This window comes from Manihot esculenta, chromosome 3, assembly GCF_001659605.2.
Source record: "Manihot esculenta cultivar AM560-2 chromosome 3, M.esculenta_v8, whole genome shotgun sequence".
Lineage (NCBI taxonomy): Eukaryota > Viridiplantae > Streptophyta > Magnoliopsida > Malpighiales > Euphorbiaceae > Manihot > Manihot esculenta.
In genome coordinates, this window is record NC_035163.2 from 31,985,266 (window position 1) to 32,004,194 (window position 18,929).

General features: G+C 34.8%; 2 protein-coding genes and 1 pseudogene across 8 annotated transcripts; 1 reads left to right on the plus strand and 2 right to left on the minus strand.

The window, feature by feature from the left end:
- The first annotated feature begins 2,451 nt into the window (after positions 1–2,451).
- Positions 2,452–4,282, plus strand: LOC110610400 (annotated as a pseudogene).
- Positions 4,283–5,202: 920 nt separating this feature from the next.
- LOC110610467 (protein high chlorophyll fluorescent 107) lies at positions 5,203–9,116 on the minus strand. 3 transcript variants are annotated; one of them, XM_021750401.2, is made up of 9 exons: positions 8,441–9,115; positions 8,180–8,323; positions 8,034–8,063; positions 7,507–7,812; positions 7,334–7,393; positions 6,958–7,203; positions 6,370–6,480; positions 6,033–6,209; positions 5,203–5,798 (listed from the first exon to the last, which is right to left on the minus strand). In XM_021750401.2, exons 1-9 carry the CDS (start codon positions 9,002–9,004, stop codon positions 5,436–5,438), a joined length of 2,001 nt encoding a protein of 666 aa, XP_021606093.1. In that variant the 5' UTR covers positions 9,005–9,115; the 3' UTR covers positions 5,203–5,435. The 3 variants fall into 3 exon arrangements, with proteins under 3 accessions (XP_021606093.1, XP_043810515.1, XP_021606094.1); XM_043954580.1 differs by lacking the exon at positions 6,033–6,209 and having other exon boundaries at positions 8,441–9,116; XM_021750402.2 differs by lacking the exon at positions 8,034–8,063 and having other exon boundaries at positions 8,441–9,113.
- A 1,136-nt stretch (positions 9,117–10,252) lies between these two features.
- On the minus strand, positions 10,253–18,839 carry LOC110611362 (FIP1[V]-like protein). 5 transcript variants are annotated; one of them, XR_002487353.2, is made up of 10 exons: positions 18,204–18,839; positions 17,332–17,534; positions 16,950–17,076; positions 16,516–16,584; positions 16,170–16,286; positions 15,939–16,040; positions 15,656–15,858; positions 13,445–15,191; positions 10,511–11,223; positions 10,253–10,385 (listed from the first exon to the last, which is right to left on the minus strand). XR_002487353.2 is itself a non-coding variant. In XM_021751641.2 (9 exons), exons 1-9 carry the CDS (start codon positions 18,696–18,698, stop codon positions 10,669–10,671), a joined length of 3,600 nt encoding a protein of 1,199 aa, XP_021607333.1. In that variant the 5' UTR covers positions 18,699–18,839; the 3' UTR covers positions 10,253–10,668. The 5 variants fall into 5 exon arrangements, 4 of the variants coding, with proteins under 4 accessions (XP_021607333.1, XP_021607332.1, XP_043811152.1 ...); XM_021751641.2 differs by having other exon boundaries at positions 10,253–11,223; positions 16,188–16,286; XM_021751640.2 differs by having other exon boundaries at positions 10,253–11,223.
- Positions 18,840–18,929: the final 90 nt, after the last annotated feature.

Here is an 18,929-nt window from a genome sequence, read left to right on the forward strand (position 1 = left end):
GCATAATGTGGATTCTAGCAGCTGGAAGCTACGAGTACAAGACAAAAAAGACCATTCTGAAAGTCAAGACCACTTTTCCAGCAGCTGGGATATGTTAGATTAAATTAATATATAAATTAGTGTAGATTATCTACTTAATGAATAAAATTAAGTGCGATAAAAATATATTAATGTGTAAGTTCGTATGATTTGTTATCGTGTGTGGTTATTTATAATCAAAGGTCAGTATCTCTATTTTCATAGGAGTTAAGTATTTTTAATTATATAAAATTTATGTTGTAAGTCTCTATTTTTTATCTCTTTATATATTTATTATTTTTTTTATTTCATTATATTTTTTCAATACGTGGTATCAGAATTTGATAATATAAGAGCCAGGAAAAAAAACTCAAAGCAAAGTTTTAATTCGTGCGTAAGGCAATCTCTATTAAAAGTATTTTTGAGTTAGTGGACTGTGGAAAAGATTATTTTAAAAAGTTTAATAATTTTTCAGATTAAAAAGTAATATGTTAAGGAGGTAAGTGATTTTCTGAATTTAAATAAAAAAACATGTTGAGAAGGTGGAGTCTTGTGGTACTCCACAATAAGAATATAAGGAAACCCTTAGTTTGAGAAAGAGTGAAGTTGTGGAAAAAAAAATATTTCACGGGTATTTACAATAGTTTAATTGTGTGAAGAGATGGAGAATGAAATACCTAATTATTTCATATAAGTTAATTTTAAAAAAATTACTTGATAAATTATATTTATCACTCACAATTTATGGGTATGAATAGAGTGGACCGAATCATCAATCCACTCTTATTGTAAAAGCCATTTTTAAAGACACATTTGGAGAATATGTACAAAATGAATCTAAGATATATACAAAGAAGGATGCTCAGAATGAAACAGCTTTACCATTAACGTTAAGGGTAATAAAACATCTGAAAAGTTTTTATAATGTAATAATTGTGTATACGAATTAGCGTGAATTATATAATTTAAAGAAATAATTTTAAAGATTTGAATCAATTCTATAAAGGTTTTCGAAGAAGTTATGATGAAATTATTATTGAATTTAATAAATTAAAAATTAAGTTGGAGGAATAATTTTGAAGATCAAATTATCATGAAAAATCAAAGTCAATTTAACTTAGAAAAAGAGCCGTATTTATAATTTAAGATGAGTTGAAAAAGAATAGTATTTATAATTCAAGATTTTTCTTGAGGCCGTGGTCCAAATCAAAGTTGAAGTTTAAAAAATTAAAGTAAAGCAGCAATTTGTAAATTAAGAGGGAGTGTTAGATTAAATTAATATACAAATTAGTCTAAATACACTGTCTACTTTAAATTAAATGCGATAAGAATGTATTAATATGTAAGTAAATCACAATATATATGTTTGGTTAGGTGTATGGTCATGTATGTTTGGTTAGGTGTATGGTCATTTATGATAAGAGCTGAGTATTTTCATTCGGAATAAAGTATTTTTAATTAAATAAAATTTATATTGTAAATCTACCTCTTCCGGCCTGTTGTTTTCCTTATTGTCTTTGTTATTAAAGTTCGATGAAAGTCTATTACGTTTTTCCAACAGGATATGCTCTGAAACTATAGAAAATCAGCTCAACAATATGTGCATACGAATACGACTGAATGATTGATGCATATATGGCTTATTCACATGGTTCTTACCACCGATGCTCGATTGCTACCTCAATTAGTGATGGCCTGTGGGTACACGTAGCAGAGATTAAAACAGCAAAACACAACAAAATGAATAGTAACAAATGAATCTCACAGTAACCAACCCATTACAAAACAAACTATAGAACCTGTCTCCTGTCTGTTCTCAACGTTGATATATATCCACTCATCATCCCTGCAACTTAATTTAACTGACATTGAAAACTAAATATTACAATGATTACAAAGTTTCAGAGAATTATTTCGTAACATTATTGTTCGATTTTTATGGTACAGCCCTCGTAAATAGTTTACTTTGTATCGTCAAGCTAACTAGATAGGCATTAAATGGGTTAACAAGGACATAGTAAAAACTTTATTGATATGTCATTTTGACAGAAAAAAACGAAAGAAAAACTAATGCATGGAGTAAAAGATATAATTAAATAGATGAACAAATATAAACACTTGGTAGTCTGCATATTTATACATAAGAATATAACTGGATGTGGTTATGGTAGCTAGCCTATTCAAGAAAGATTTCAGACGTTAATTTTTTTTATAAATATTTTCCCATATAGAAGTTATTTATTGATTCAGCTGTATTTATATGCAAAGAATGGTTGACAAGTTAGAGAAGAAGGTCCATATTAGGGAATACAATGAAAACAGAGACATTAAAGTAGTGGGGAAACTTGATAAGAATTGCGGGATAGGGTCTAAAATGACCCCTTATGTAGGCTTAGGTTCTATCCTGTTCATGTTATGCTGGTGGGTGAGGGAGTTTCTGTTTTCTGCTACCCTTTTTAACAATTCCAAATAAACTATTAACAATATATGCGTATATATATTTTGCAATTTAAGTTGCTTGGTTTCTATCCATCTACTGCTTTCGTTTCCTCTCTTGGAAAGATTAGCTCTTTGTCCCCATAAGACGATGTAAAAATAAATGGATTGCTTGGCCACTGATGTGCTTGAAAATGGCCTACAGGTTGCGGAGCTGAGTGAAAATGGTGAACTTGTGGGTGTGGTTAGAGGCTGCATCAAGTGTGTGGGGACTAGATTTGGAGCAACTTATGTGAGGTTGGGTTACATCCTTGGTCTTCGAGTCTCTCCTAAACATCGGTATCTCCCCCTCTCTCTCCCTCTCCCTCTTCCCGCCATTCTCTCTGAACTCATAAAAGTTACAGTTTTCTTGAACTATATGAAAGCCTTGACCTTGAGTATATTCATTAAGTTGGTGCAAAATATACAGACCCGTCATATGCATATAGAGAGCTTTTGTAGGTTAAATTCTCAATTTACTTGAAAATAAGCATCCCATTTAGAAATATTTGGATTTTTTCGATATAATTCACTTTATATTGATTTTTTGTATGCTAATAATGCTAATTAATACTATATATGTGTATACATCTTTCCACAATATTGTACAAGGATGGGGATTGGATTAAAGCTTGTGAAGTTATCAGTAGAAGAATGGCTAGTGAGAAATGGACCACATAATACTTTCCTAGCAACAGACAACGTGTGGCCTCAACCAATCTCTTCACTTCCAAGTGTAATTACATCAACTTTAGTTCATTGGTGATATTTGTTCAACCAGCTAGTCTCCCTGTGAAAGGCTTGTCTCAAGATAGTAAGATAGAAAAGCTGCAAATGAGCCAAGCAATTTCTTTGTACAATAACAGGCTAAGAGGCAAAGACATATATCCAACAGACATTGATGCTGTATTGATGGAAAAGCTGAGCTTGGTACTTGGGTTTCTTACTTTAAAGAAGAGGAATGGATTATTTTGCATAGCAAGAATAATGAAGAAGACATCATTAGTCAGACTCCAAGTTCTTGGGAAATCTTTAGTGTATGGAATTCTTGTGAAGCATATAAGCTTCACATTAGAAAGTCTCATCATAATCCACTCAAGTTTTTTCATGCAACTTTAAGCCATGCAAGAGATAAGATTTTCCCTTGCGTTAAATTGCCAATATGTGAGTCATTGCAGAAGCCATTGGGCTTCCTATTTCTTTATGGGCTTTATGGAGAAGGAGAAAGGCTACAAGAGCTAATGAAATCTATATGGAGCTTTGCGTCAAGATTGGCTGAAAATGCGAAGGATTGCAAGATGATAGTTACTGAGGTAGGGATCTGATCCTCTTATGGAGTATGTGCCCCATGATTTCCTCAATGTCATTTATTGATGATATGTTTGGTACTTGAAGAAAGTGAATGGCCTCACTGGGACTGTTGAGGATAATGAACAGCAGGTGGTCATGGAACAAGTGGGAAATGCGTTTGTTGATCTAAAAGATTTTTAGGTTAACATGGAGCTGAGAATATGTTAATTAGCCTGTAATTAACTTTCTCAAAGCATTAATTCTGTGGATAGTTGAAGCAATGCAACTATATATTCATAGCTTAATGCATGCATGCGTATCAAACTCTTAAAAATTTATTGAAAACTTCATTTCTAGGCCAGCTAATTGAGTCACATTTTATTTATTTTTTGTTGGTGGATGCATAAAATAATGTGTAAATTTTCAGATTATTTCTCTATGAAATCATAAATTTTATTGGTAAGAAACAGGAGCTCTCGTTATTGCCAATTTAATTAAATTTTTTTTTTACCGATTACAAAGTTAGTTGTTTGCTTTAAAAGAAAATATTTAAAATGACATGTAATCACTTTGATATTTTTATAACATTATCTGAAAGGAATGAATAATTATTACGTATTATATTTGACATAGTAAGCATCATAAATTATTGATCGGAATTCTTTTTTCCTTTTTTTTTTTTAAAAAAAATACTATATGCATGTATTACAATTCAAAATTTCCTATCCGTACGGTTCTAATAATATAGCTTTTAAATGATTTATTTTCAAATGTTTAAGTAATGTGAATGTTGACATAGAATCAAGTGAATTAAGTTATAAATTTTAGTTACTGAACTAAGTCTAAAGTAGGTTTTTAAAAATCTTATTCATAATATTTTCATTTTTTAAATTACTATTAAATAATAGAAAAATTATTTGTGTTATTGAAAAATAAGTTTTATATCCTCCAATTTCAAGGAAAGATATAATCTGATAAAATTGCTAATGGGCTGCACATCCTCCTCGGCGGAGCCAGGGAAATTCTAACTGATCGACCAGGACCAGAATGATTTATGAGCTCGATTCGTATTGGATTTGTCCAACTCTTCTTAAATCAGAATGAACTAAAATTAACGGTTTAATCCGATCCAAGTCATGAGAAAAAAAATGCAAAATTAATTTATCCCTGGAATTCATCCTAGATCAAGCCAAAACCATGATGAATTAATCCGTCAATCAAGTTCAATTAGGTCATGAATCCAAACCGCTGATTTGACCCAAAATCAGACAAACCTGTCTGTGGCCATGTCAGTCTATTCCCACTTATGGTAATCCACTATCATCACAAAATATATTAATTATTTACACTGTCCATCTGCCTTCCAACCTCAATTTATAAATACAACGAGCATAAAAAAAAAAAAAAGGAACCTAAAGGAAAAAAAAAAAATCTGGAAGTATTGCAACTATAACAGGTAATAATAGAGGCTACACTGTAAATGAGTTAATTGTTGATAAAGAAATACAATTTTCTGATAATAAAACTTTACAGATTCTGTGCACATCCTGATATAACAATTGTTGATGTCAATGAGTACAGACAATTTCTTCAGAAAAATTAACTTGGCCATTCCACAGCAGCCATTCTTTAACTGGTCAAATCCCAGATTCTCACACTTCTGCGGTAGTTCTTTTCTTTGATCTCCATAATCTTCTTTGGGAAGCTCTCCATGGTGCTGGAGGCCCAGATGTTTCTAGTTTAATATCCAGCTTAGTTGGATCTAGAGACAACCTTACTTTAATAAAAGAATTCAAATCAAAGCCAGTTCCATTTTTTATACCATCGGCATCATTATCACTAGAAGGACCATCACTACTACTTTCTCTTTCTCCTGATATATTTCTCAAAGATTCTTGTGTCTTACTGTATCGGTTCGGATCCAAGTTCAGCAGTTTCTTTACGCTGTCGATTGCCGGATCAATGATGTCTAGAAACCCCATAACCCATGAAGCATCATCCACAACTTCAGTCCGCTGTGAAACACAATGAAATTATTGAAACTTGCAGTTGATAGTAGCTCATGTTTACAGAATGCATATGTAAAAATGGCTTCTTGTAAATGTTTTCTTGCTTTTGTAAGGTTAAGGGAATTTAGGATAAGCTCTCATAAAAAGATAAGGCCAGCTAGAAAATGGGCGAATAATGGAGGCGAAAACAGCACGGTTATGCCAAATAATAGGGATGAAGGCAAGAAGGCAGCTACTGACCTGCTGAAAATAAAGGTTACGAATCTCCTCAGCACGCACAGAATTTCCTTGATCCTCCTCAAATTGAGCCCAGGTCATCCATGTTATGTAACTTTGAGAATTTATGTTCAATGATGATCTAAATAGTCTACGAGCTAATGACAGGTTACCAGCTCTCTGCTCTAGAACACCCCAAGCCTGCAAGGGATGGCAAGTTTAATAATATAGATACTAAGGCTTCATTTGTTTTAGGTAAAATGTTTTACAAGAAAACATTTTCTATATTTTATAGCGTTAAAAATGAGATAAATGCAATTAGCCACAACACAAAAAGCGCATCAGAGTATAAAAGCATTACCTGTAGACATCTAGCAGCACTTTCACTAGTTGAGTCGATTGAAAGAGCTCTCTGGTATAACTCTCTAGCAGTGGATATATTTCCTTCTTTCCATTCCATCCATCCCCAGGCCTAAATAGTTTGGGACTTCAGTCAGTCTGATCAAATTTTACATTGAACTTACAAACAAAGCAATCCTACAATCCCAAATTTGATTTGCAGGGAAATGAAGTTTTTCTGGTTATTGTTTGATTGTGTTAAAATGAAATATATATCCAAAGGCATAATTGGGCAACTACAAGCTACGATTGTGAAGACCATTAGACAATGCTTTTTGAAAGATTACCCTTTGACAAAAAAAAAAAATTCCTCACTCCAATCTAGTGGCCTAAGTGTGTTACGACAATCCAAAAAGAGAAGAAAATAATGAGGGTTACATTTTCAGATTCAATCTTTTATGTATAAATGAATGTAACATTAGCAAACTCTGAAATAATTGACAAATGACAGGAAAGGGACCAAGTTTTCAATAATCAAGGACAAAATATGACAATAAAATGGATTAAGTTTCATTAATAGTTCTTGTTAATGCAGGAAGAAATGACTTACAATCCATACTGGTTGATGCCGTGGATCCAATTCACTTGCTTTCCTGAACAACACTCGGGCAAGGTTTGCCGTAGAGTGTTTATATTCCAGTAAAGCAAGAGACTGAAGCAAAACAGGATCCCTAGGATTAAGTGAATGGCCTATCTTCAAAAGTTTTCTTGCCACTTCAATATTGCCCATATTATATTCAAAAACTCCCCATACGTGCCATGCAAATCTATTCTTGGGGCTAGCCTGCACTGCTTTCTACAAAATAATGCAACGACAGTATAATTTTGTCAGTAAAAAAGGCTAGCAGTAGCCTAAACTAAGGGTTAGAAGATAAGTGAACATGAACCAAATGAAGTGAAAAGGAGTATGGCATGAAAAGGAATACCTCAAATAGTTGCCTAGCAGCAAGGTTGTTTTCTTGTCGCATCTCCAATTGTGCCCATGCCTAATATCAAAATTATGAAATGGATTCAAGTAAAAGCACTTGTTACACAAGTAAACTGTGGTGGAATGTTCACTTTGCTAAAGATAAGAATGTTTAGGAAGCTCAGAACTTACAAGCCAACTGGCACAGCTTCTTGGGTTACACTTAGTGGCTTGCCTGAACAAGTAACGAGCTTGCTCATATCGATTTGCTTTAGCTTCCAACAATGCTAGTGTTTGGTATATGTATTCATTTCCACCAGAAAACTTGAGGCCTTTAGCAAGTAATTGTCTTGCCTTCTTGACATTTCCCTGTTTTAGCTCTAGAACTGCCCAACCATGCCAAGCAGCTGTATGTCTTTTGTCAGCAACTGTGGCTGCATCAAACAGTTCTCTTGCTCTCCTTATATTACCCATCTTATTTTCCAAAACAGCCCAGCACTGTTCCAAGTGCACAAATACTTATAAGCTTTAAAGCATATATATATATAAAAGATAAGATTGCAAGCAGATAACAATTCATCACTTTAAAATTAAATCTCCACATACTATCTCCTATCTTGGTTTAGGAGTAGCAAATGTTTTTTTTTCCTCCTGGAAATGAGTAAATGTGGTAATATAATTCATCTGCAAACAGCGCCAGAATGTTGAAGAACGGTTACCTCCATGCATTCAGCTCCGAATTGAAATTCCTAGAAGCCATTTCTCATCATTGTCAAATGGCGAGTCATTCCTTCTTTTAGCTTCTATATGTTTCTATCCTATTTATTATATTAAATAATTTGCAGAGGTTGATTCAATTACTGACCTGCCAAATGTAGGCATTTTCTCCATGAGTTGCCTGACAGCCCTTCTCGTACACAGCTCTAGCTTCTGCTGTTTTTGACTGCTTGTTCAGTATCTTCCCTAATGCTACATATGGCCTCCCATCTTCCGGCCAGTAAGAGATGCACTTCAAACAAAATCACAAAACCCAAACTTAAACACACTGCAAATTTCCCATAATACCCAATTGAAATTACAATATAACAAATAGGGGGGGAGAAAAAGAGAGTTGATCGATGTATACCTTTTCTAGTATTTCCTGAGCTTCTGCATATCTGTAATTCCTAGCTAAAACCTTGGCCTTGTACAATGCCAAATCCAAATTCACCGTGAGAGGCTTGCCTTGAGAAGAACCAGCTGCCTCCACCCTCTCCGGTTCAAAAATTGGCATCTTCTTGGCAAATTCTTCAAGACCAGCATCAATGATCGCTGAAGATTTCTTTTTACTATCATCAACATTATTATCACTACCCTGAGTGGAGTCTTCTGAACCAGAAATCTCAACCACCGGCCGGCGAGCCACAAGAAGTCCCTCGAAGGAGTCTTTCTCTGACTTGATACTGCGTTCTGTTGCTCTGTTTCTTGGTGTTGATTCGGATTCGGAGAAGAGTGGTCTTTGGTCGAGAACCGGAGATGATTGCTTGGAGGAAGATGGGATTGGAAGGTTCTTGGTGGGGATTTTGAAAGAGAATTTTGAGCGGTACTTAATGTACTTTTGGTTAGTGTCTTGAGGAGAAGTGAAGGGACTGAAACTCGCTCTGGAGGAAGTGGAAGATGAAGAAGCAGAGGAGGAGGAGAAGAGCTGCATTTCTTCTGTGTCTTTTTTTTTTTTCTTTTTTCCAATGATTTTCTGTTATTAACGGATCAAACTGTTTCGTTTTGCATGAAGTCGTCAATTATCATTATAACCTTTGGACACATTGTTTTTCTTTTAAATTGAAATTAGTATCATGCTATAGAAAATTTACAAACGTACGGGTAGTTGAGTAATTACAGCCTCAGAAGTCACTGGCCTCAGTGCTGCCACGTAGTTCACATGCGGTATGGCTTAGCCTTTCAATCTAGCTGGAAGATTTTTATGACACGCGGAGAAATTTTGTTGGTGAAGAATCGCGTTCTATCAGGGACAACAATCCCACAATTAGAAAAGTAAAATATAAAAATAAGTTAATCAAATCGTTTAAGCAGTTTAGCATTTTTTGAAAAAAAAAAAAACAGAACTTAACTACTTAATTTGATTAAGTTTTTAAACTGTAAAAAGCAATTAATTAATCGAATTTTTTTTTTTTGAAATAGAGGATTGGGAAAATTGAATCTTAGACCTCTCAAAACTATAAGGATGCACTTTCCATCAGACTAAGACTCGGAGTGCAATTAATTAATCGAATTGAATCTCATATTTGCTAAAGCATTTTATTAATTAAATTTTATTAAAATCATTGAATAAATAATCTTTAACCGGAAAAACAAGTAGTATTGAGATACATGCATACAGCAAACGAATTAAGCTAGTTGAAAAAATTAAATAAAATAATAAAATTTAAATAATTTTGAATATTATTTTTAAAATTTTATTTTATAATTCTTTCACTTGAAATTTTAATTTTTAAAATCAAAACAATAAAATTTTATTTTTAATTTATAATTTAATAATAAATATTAAAAAAATAAAAAATAAAATAAAAAATAAAATGTAATAAAAAACAACTATTGTTATAAACAATTATAAAAATTTTAAAATAATATAATAAAATCATAACGATTAAATTTAATATTAAATTTAAATATAAATTTACAACAGCAAAAAAATCTCACCATTTTTAACATTCGTTATTTATTATACAACATATTATGCATACCAAAGCAACATGGATTCATTTCATAAAAGCCAAATACGGTGAAGAAGTCGTTTTGGCCATTGTGCTTGACAAAAGATTGCTTCAGCAAACACCGAGGCAATTGTCACCAATAAATTTTGCAATCAAAGGAAATAGTAACCAAGCAATGTATTATGCATTGATCACTCGTAGCTATTCAGCAAAAGCCAAATCAAAGACCATCAAAAGTACCAAGGAAGTAAACAATTTAAAGCATTCAATTTTTATTACATTAAAAGGTAAACAATTTAAAGATCAGTTGTTAAGTTCCACCTGATCTTCAACTGAAAGATCCACAAATGATCATCCAACCTGCAATTCCAACTGATAGATCAATACAGGTGACAATTTTTATTACCATCCTCCTGTGATGGATCATCCAACCTGCAACTGATTTGAATGAAAAAAATTCCTTTAGAATGAAAAAAAAATTCAACCTGATCTGTAACTGATATATCAGTGATTAAGTTGTATAGACCATGATATCTGGCTATCCATGTAGATGTTCCATCCTCATGACCGTCTCAGCCAACACAATGATCATCCATGAAGAGGCAACCGTATTAACATAAATCTAATTATACTAACATAAATCTCACTTCCATCTCCTATTTCGGGCAGGCCTTATATGTTTAGTTTCAACTGGATCACCTACCAAGTCAGCTTGGGGCGTCAGACTGTTATCTGGTTCCCTTTTAAATGCGACAGGATCCTTGAAGCGCTCCCTTCGTTTTTCCATCTTTGCTAGCGTGTCCAATATGTGTTGGTCATCATATACCTTGTTAGTTTCACATCTTCTTGGAACATTTTCATTGCAAACAACTTTCTTGACATTGGATATATGTGCCGCACTTCCAGATGCATCTTTCTTTTCCAACGGGTCCTCTATGAATGGTTCTTCTGGCACAATCTGACCTTCCTCAATATCCAAACCTGCATTGTGCTTGGTAGCTGGAAACTTATCCAGCCATTTCCCATTATCTCGGCCGTCTTCAAGTTTTGAAATGCCAGTTCCAGTTTGGGCTGCTTTTCCAGTCTGGGTTTCATTAAAATCCTTCAAAACTTTCCGCTCCTTGGCAAACTTCAGATCCATCTTTTTGAATTTACCATTTGACATCAAACTTTCAGTATGGGAACATCTTCCAGAGGACTGCAGAAAGTATTTGTCATGGGAAAATGTTACCCAGTTACACCCAACTACAAATCAGATAAACTATCCAGCTACCAGAAAAAGAGGGAAGAGTTCAAGAACCATTTACAGATGAGTAAATATATCTGAAAACAATTGCAGCAGAGTACAACCTAAGTAATAACTTTAAACACACTCCGAAATGACAAATTCGCACAAACTACCATTTTGAAGTTGTAAAGAGAATCACAGCTACGAGTATAGGAGATCATGACAACAGCTAGATGATATGAGATTGGCTCATTTTAAACTTAGTTTATAAGGGTATCAAAATGTCCATATCTCACCGGTAAACATAATTAAATCGCCCCAATAAAAAAAAGGGGCTCATGAATTGAGGAATGCTTTACTAAAATGGCAGTCAGTAATAGATGTTAAAACAAATGAAGAAGTGGAAAAGAAATGTATAATTGTTATATATAGTCATGCATATATCTAAGTTCTATGTATATGCTAATGATAAAAAAACATCAAGCTACACATGTATGTAAGGTAAGTTGATCATCGCCATGAATGCCTCAAGAAGTTCTCAGCACTAATGTTCTATATAATGCAAAGCACTTACTTTCCTAATGACAAGTTACAAAATCAGGAAAATGCAAGAGATGGCAAAACTAGGAATTATATAAACAATTAAAGATGCAATTAACAGCACAAGTCTATAAGGAAATGAGAAGAGGAACATTAAGATGAACTACAACTAAAAATGTGAAAGTATATTTTGCAAACTTTAAAAATTTACACAGTATTTGCAAAGCAAGACACTGATCATGGTAAGATCAAAATTATTGGACAGTCAAAATGCTTGGTCAGTAGCAACAGCGCATGAAAATAACATGGGCTTCCAAGGAAATGAATAAAACAGCAAACACAAAAAAGAAGGCAAATAAACCTCAAGAAAAGTTATTTCACAAATTGAAAACTACCAGAAACTACAACTCTATAGAATAAAAATTATTTACTGATGTCTCACTGCTACAGCACTTATCAATTTAGCATCTGAGATAAACTATAAAAGAAAGACGAAAGATAATCAGGTAGGCAGAGGTATAGGACTGCGATCCCTAAAAACAAGTCACAATGAAAATCAGCACAAGCATGGCTTAATAGTAAGTGGAATAGAAATTCTCAAAACAAAATAGTCTTTGGAATGACTAATTAACTTGGTGAATTGAAAAATATCAACAGCGAAAAATGGCCCCTAATATTAATTTCCATGATATCAAATAAAATGCACGCCCAACTATCTCATCATTGTGTTATTAGCAATAGTGATCCTTTAGTTGGTACAGAGTACAGAGAAATCTGGGCAGGAAATGAGAGTGCTAAAATCTGAGGATGATAACACCGCATATATCTATGGTGCAACCAGCAATAACCATCTGAAGTTGAAGAGCTTCACTAGCAGGGTAAACCAAATACTTTGTGAACTAATTGAAGTCTAATTCTTTGGAGGCATGTAACATCATCATTGTGATGTAACAAGTTCCACTGGAAAAATAAAAATAAAAAAAAGCAAGCCAGTTTTCAGGATACAATTGCCCCTCTTCACAAGCCTGACTTAATTTTGAAGACACTCATAAACATCAAAATATTAGATTTATAAGAAAATGTATTACTTGTATGACCAAAATACCTTCTTCCAACATTTAACTAATAGACAACCTCTTGGACATTGGGGAATGTAAATAACACAGTTCTGAACCTACATTTCAGAAGAATTAATAAGCAAAATCAAGGAAATTAAGCAATATAAGCCCATATGTTTGTCAAAAATCTCAATACATGAAAATCTAATTTTCTAATAGTGCAAGCTGATACTTCTCAACTTTCTAAAGACTAGACAATGAGAAACTGATGTTCTCATTTCCAATATCATGTGACCTCCCAAGAAATTGGCAGCATGCTAACAAAGTAACTAAAGCAATTTGTGAGAACTGTTTGATACTGAGTGACTTGTCCATTTCTTTAGCCTGAATGTTCACTTTGACAATCATGTGCAGAAAAAGAATAAAGTTTAGGGACCTTTGAAATAAACTACATGGAAAATCATAACATGGAAGGATATGAAGACGAAGAAGCAATAAGATGGCATTCATGAGAATAAAAAGGAATTGCTCATAAGTAGAGCACTTATAAGTACAACGATACAAGCTTTTGACCTTGGTCTCCCCAAGTTTACCTTTCCTTCCCCAAAAATCAAGTCAACTGGATCATTGCACCTCCCGGATGTGCGCTTATGCTCAACTCTACCCATCATATAGGAGTTTCTATTAAGAAAGCCAGCACCACTTTCTCCTTTAAACATTTTGCGTCTATGCCACTCCAACTGCATATCATCAACTACCCAACCACCACTGGCAGATCTACATTTAGCATGAAATGTTTCATGTCTGGAAAATTTTTCATATGAACACGAGGACTGTTTGGCATAAAGCTCATCATCTTGATGTTTCAAAATAGATTCAACATGCATTTCATGCAGTACTCCACATTTCCGACTGCTTTTTCTTCTCCTCCAGTGAATCTGATCATCAGTGTAAACAATATCTTCGTCTGCATTATCAACATCATTATGATTGTCAACCCATTGACTGCCCCTATATTTGTCACCACGTATTTCTCTCCTATGTCTTCCATATCGATCAGCTACATCAAAAATTTCACTTCTTTGTGACATCTTATCCTTCCACCTTCCTTCATTGGCTTCATAAGATTCTATGTGAGACCAAGAGGGCAAATGCTGTTGATTCAGATTCCAATGCTCATCTGCAGTTTCCACACACCAAGAATTCCCCAAATTCAAAGGGGGACTGTAATCATATCTATCTCTTCTTCGGTGCATGTTTGTTTCTCTCCCAATAAATGGAATGTGTGAGTCACATTTTTGTAGCATCACATCGTCAACATTTTTATTAGCAAGCAAAAAATCATCATAATTGGTTTTCTTCTCAGATTGCATTTTGTCACCCTTCCTTCTCCACTGAAGGCCTCTTTGTTTGAAATTTTTGTACTTGGAAACCGATATCCTGGAATCCCTGTAAGTGTGAGAAATTAGACCCTCAGGAGAGAGATCTCTTCCACCACAATCCCAATCTCTATCCACGTCTTCTCTGTCATCTAGCCCAAATCTTCTTTTATGCAAATTGTCCTCATTCCAGTTCCTTCTTTCCATAGGTTTAATTTCATCTCTGATGCTCCGACGATATTTTATACGAGGATGTTTTCTGCAAATATCCCGGAAATGGTCATCTGCAAACCTTTCACCACCATAACAACTAAAAACATCTCGCTGTCTATCATATGGAAAATATCCTCCTTTATAATCACCAAAATCATGCATCTTTTCAGACCGTCTGTGATGGTCCATGTATAACTGATTCCCACACATGGGAGAGGCATCATTATCAGTGTCAGGGAGGATCCTTCCTTCAGCAACTCTGCGAAGTCTCCTGTTTTTATTCCACCTTGCTTCCAGAATGGGACTTCTATTTCTTGAATAATGTTGGCTGTCATCTAGTTTTTTCACACCTCCATGGCTTTCAGGGTACTTATTGTCAGATCCGACAAACTCCTGTAACATAGCACCTGAAGATTGCCTTCTTGAAAGACTGTCAGACCTTCCAGGAATACTACATATACTGTCTCTGGATGCCTCAGAATCACTTCCAGAATAGGATGATGTCAGGCTAAAATGACTCCGGTAACCAATTGATAATTCTGTCTCGGACAGATATTGTTCTGACTCGCACATATTTCTGCCATTTTCTTCCTCAACCTTCTCTATAGTTTCCATTTCTTCAGAAATCTCTGCTGATGTTTGAGCACTCACCTTATGATGATGATGATACCTATCAGCACCAGAGTTCTGCTCTCTGTCATGACCACCAAGATCCAGAGGCATTTGACTAGGGTCTGACTGGGAATGCCTGATTATATAAAATTAATATTTTATCAATGGCGAGAGAGAGAGAGAGAGAGAGAGAGAGAGAGAGAGAGAGGCATGTTAAATAAGATGAGCTTCCCCATCACTCTCCTTCAACTAAAAAAGTGAAAACTGAACCGGTGAGAAAGATCAGCTATTAAACATCCTTAACCTTAACTAAGTTTTGTTCAGTGAACAAGCAAAAATATAAAGGCATATCAACTTTTTTCTTCTTACTAAATCACAGTAAGTGCATGAAACTAATAACATACCTTTTTATCCTTCATTTAGAAAATGTGATTTATCAGGTTCAATGTCATTAATACGCACAAACAATCAACTTCAACATGGGAAATGCATGCATGTCAAAATAATTTGCATAAATCCATAGGAAATAATTCTGGTATCTACATCTATAGCTAAATTAATGTTGTAGGATATCAAGACTAATGTCTAAATGGTTCAAACCTGTTAGTGGAAGAAGACCTTATATGTCCCATAGACTTTGCAGATGATTCATCTGCACTATCACTTCCAGAATAGTGGATGTCCCTCATATCATCCACATATAAATCCATGGTTTTTGATGCTTCAAGTCCACTTTTATCTATATGGCACAATTCCTCATCATTAGTGCCAGAGGAATTCCCATTGGAATCTTGCACATTGATCTGCCTCAAATAATGTAATAAGCATCAACAGTGTGGGGTACACATTGAAAGACATAAACATAACTACACCAAAATTATACCTGTATCACAACATCAGAATCCCGAAGACGCGGACGCCTTAAATCCATTGTTGGTTGACGTCCAGTGGTGGTATCTTCAACCTGAATTGCTCTGCCTTTTGGCTGAACAAATAAAAATAAGTAATTGAACAACCATATCCAGTGAAACTCAGGTATAGACATCACTATGAAACAAGTTTAATCAAAATGAATATCAGACAAAGAAAGCACGAGCAGTTCATTTAGAAATACCAATTCCAACTGCCTCACCACCATATCAGCAGATTTTGATGTAGAACCAACTTGAGAAATATCCTCAACAATGGTCTCTTGAGCTGACCTCTCATGCTCCAATTCAATTTCAAAGGCCTGTTTTCATAAAAGCACATTATGGTTTGTAAACCTAGTTCCACATGTAATTTCACGACGACCATCAAGAGACACCCAAAAAAGACATCTCCAGTGCATGAGACTTCCTGCTTTGCAAGGGTTGCATATCATGCACAGCCTCTCCCATGACATTCAGGTTGGCAAAGCAGCAATTTTCACAAAGGCTTAGCCTCATCAAGAATTACTAACAAAGGTTAAAATTACTCACCTGAGTAAGTTTCGAAGACTTTTTATTGTTGAACCTAGCATGCATGTAACATTGTTGACGCAATTGCTCCTACAGTACATATTAGATAAAATAGTAACTAGATATTATTTCATACATAGTAGCAGCACAGTGATAACTGAAGTAAAACATCAATTGAACATATCCAAGTGAAAAGTTTTTCCCCCCTAATGGGGTGTCAAAGCCTCTGAGCACCTTATTAATTCTGAGTCTGACACATATGCAATCCCCTGATATCCACACATTAGATGAACCTAACTTGAATGCATAAAGATCCAATTCTATGGCCAGAATACATGAAAACCTTTATGCTAGAAGGTCGCTAGAAAATTCACTGGAGTGGTACTACACAAGCACACATGTATATTAAAGTAAACCTTTTTCACCAAATGAAACATAATAGTACAATAATTTACCAGGGATATGCAGTACTGTTTCCAACTCTCTTCATTGAAACCAAAATTGAAGAAATCAGATATATCTACTCCAGGATTCTTCCATTTTTTCTCTTCAAATGCATCAATATTCACATCCAGTATAGTCCTGAAACGAAGAAAAAGACAGACTGTTACCATAAAATCATGAAGGAAATACTCCGAAAACCATCAAAATTAAAAGATTTAAAACCACCAAGCTAATAAGCAAATAAAATTTTCCATTAGCCCAACAAATAACTTCCTTTTCATTTCAATTACAGAAAGAAGAATTATTTTTGTATGGACAGTACACAATGAAGCTTATAATAATCGTGAAGAAACCAGGATAGCCCGAATTAGGGTCATAGTTCAGTATACTAACCTATACCATGGAAGTGAGAAACCATAACCACCTGAATTGGCCATAGCACGATTATTAGCAACCTGACCTGTGCTTGAGATCTTATTTTGCTTGCACCTGTTATCTTCCCATTCACCTCTGGCAGATTTGGAAGAACAAACCAACCCCACAGAATTATTGACTTTATTATTACTTGAAAATGATGATCCATACGGTTTTAGATGCTGCATAATAGCACCAGAAATAGAAAAAAGAAACAGGTCTGGGTTATTCTTCCATTAAATAGCGCTCTTTGTAAAATAGAACATAGGAAAAAAAAATGGAAACACATCATACTGCAATAGGAAGGCCCCAATCAAAACTGATTAATTTCAATACTGAATCAATTAAGTCCCTACGAACCATCCATGCAGATACAAAGGATCAGGGGAGGGATCTTTGAGCTGCTTAAGTTAATCATTTCTGTGATTGTGAAGAATCTGAAGCCACCCAGTTAGCAAATACTTCACATTGCAACCAGTTCAGTAGTGATCTCTTCCGTTATGTTAGCTTCTAACGAAAATTGATAGGACGATTAAAAGTTTGTAAAATCCTTATTTCATCATGGAATCTCTCAACATATCTTATTTCCCTGTTCTTAGTTTGCCACAATCAAAGCGAGACTTAACTTGGTCAGAATAACGATTCCCGATAACACACAAATATGCAACCATCAAAATCAAGTCGATGCAAAGAAATTAGCAATATATAATCAACAACCTAAGGTTGCAGGTTAGGTATATAAATCATAAAATGATAAAAAACACCGAAACAAAGTCATTAAAAGCTAATATAAACATGCAAATATGATCTTCAAATTAACCGAAGATGGTGAACTTCTACAAATTCAATACCTTATACTGTGGATACTGCGAGTTATAACCTCCCTTGACTCCATTCCCATGATCACTTCCAAGCCAATTAGCACTGGAATGCAAACCATTCTTATCATGACTCCTTTTAATACTGCAAAAGCCATCATCATCTTCATCCTTCCCCTCCTCAAAACCATCGCAACAATCATTCCTCTCCGCAGCAACTGGGAACCCCTTACAATCCTCATCGTTCAAGACTATATTTAAATCATCCTCGCTATCACTTCCACCTGCCTCAGAAATGTTCGACTTCTCGCAGATTGAACTCAGCTGCTTCAAATCTGACTTAAGAATCCCCTCGTCAGGACTACGATTAACTTCCCTTGTAGTTACTTTATTGTTACATTCTTCCTCTTCTTCCTGTGGTTCTGTGTACAGTTTAGCGAAGTTTGATATGGAATTGATAGCAGAACTTGCTTGGACTTCGACGTCGGCGTATATATCGCCGAAATCGTCATCGATTAAATCCTCCATTTAGAAGTAGGAAGCATATGATCTATGTAAAATATATGGAGTTTTTAAGAAACTCCATGGATGAAGAAATTGAGAAATGGGGATTAGTAGCAGAAGCTTGAAGTAGCAGACGCTGCACCGTGAAGATATTGAATATTTGAGTAAGCGTAAAACCCTGATAAAACCCTTTGGGCTCTGGGACTCCCATAAACAACAGCCATGGTGTCCATTGGGCTTTGTCCGAGAAGACTC

Coding starts and splice junctions, on each gene's coding strand:
- LOC110610467 (XM_021750401.2), bottom strand. CDS start 9,004: ATGCAGCTCTTCTCCTCCTCCTCTGCTTCTTCATCTTCCACTTCCTCC. Junction 7,204..7,333: donor CTGCTAGGCAACTATTTGAG/GTATTCCTTTTC, acceptor ATTATTTTGTAG/AAAGCAGTGCAGGCTAGCCC. Junction 5,799..6,032: donor GTAACCTTTATTTTCAGCAG/GTCAGTAGCTGC, acceptor TGTGTTTCACAG/CGGACTGAAGTTGTGGATGA.
- LOC110611362 (XM_021751640.2), bottom strand. CDS start 18,698: ATGGAGGATTTAATCGATGACGATTTCGGCGATATATACGCCGACGTC. Junction 16,585..16,949: donor AACAGTACTGCATATCCCTG/GTAAATTATTGT, acceptor TATGTACTGTAG/GAGCAATTGCGTCAACAATG. Junction 15,859..15,938: donor ATTCTGATGTTGTGATACAG/GTATAATTTTGG, acceptor TATTTGAGGCAG/ATCAATGTGCAAGATTCCAA.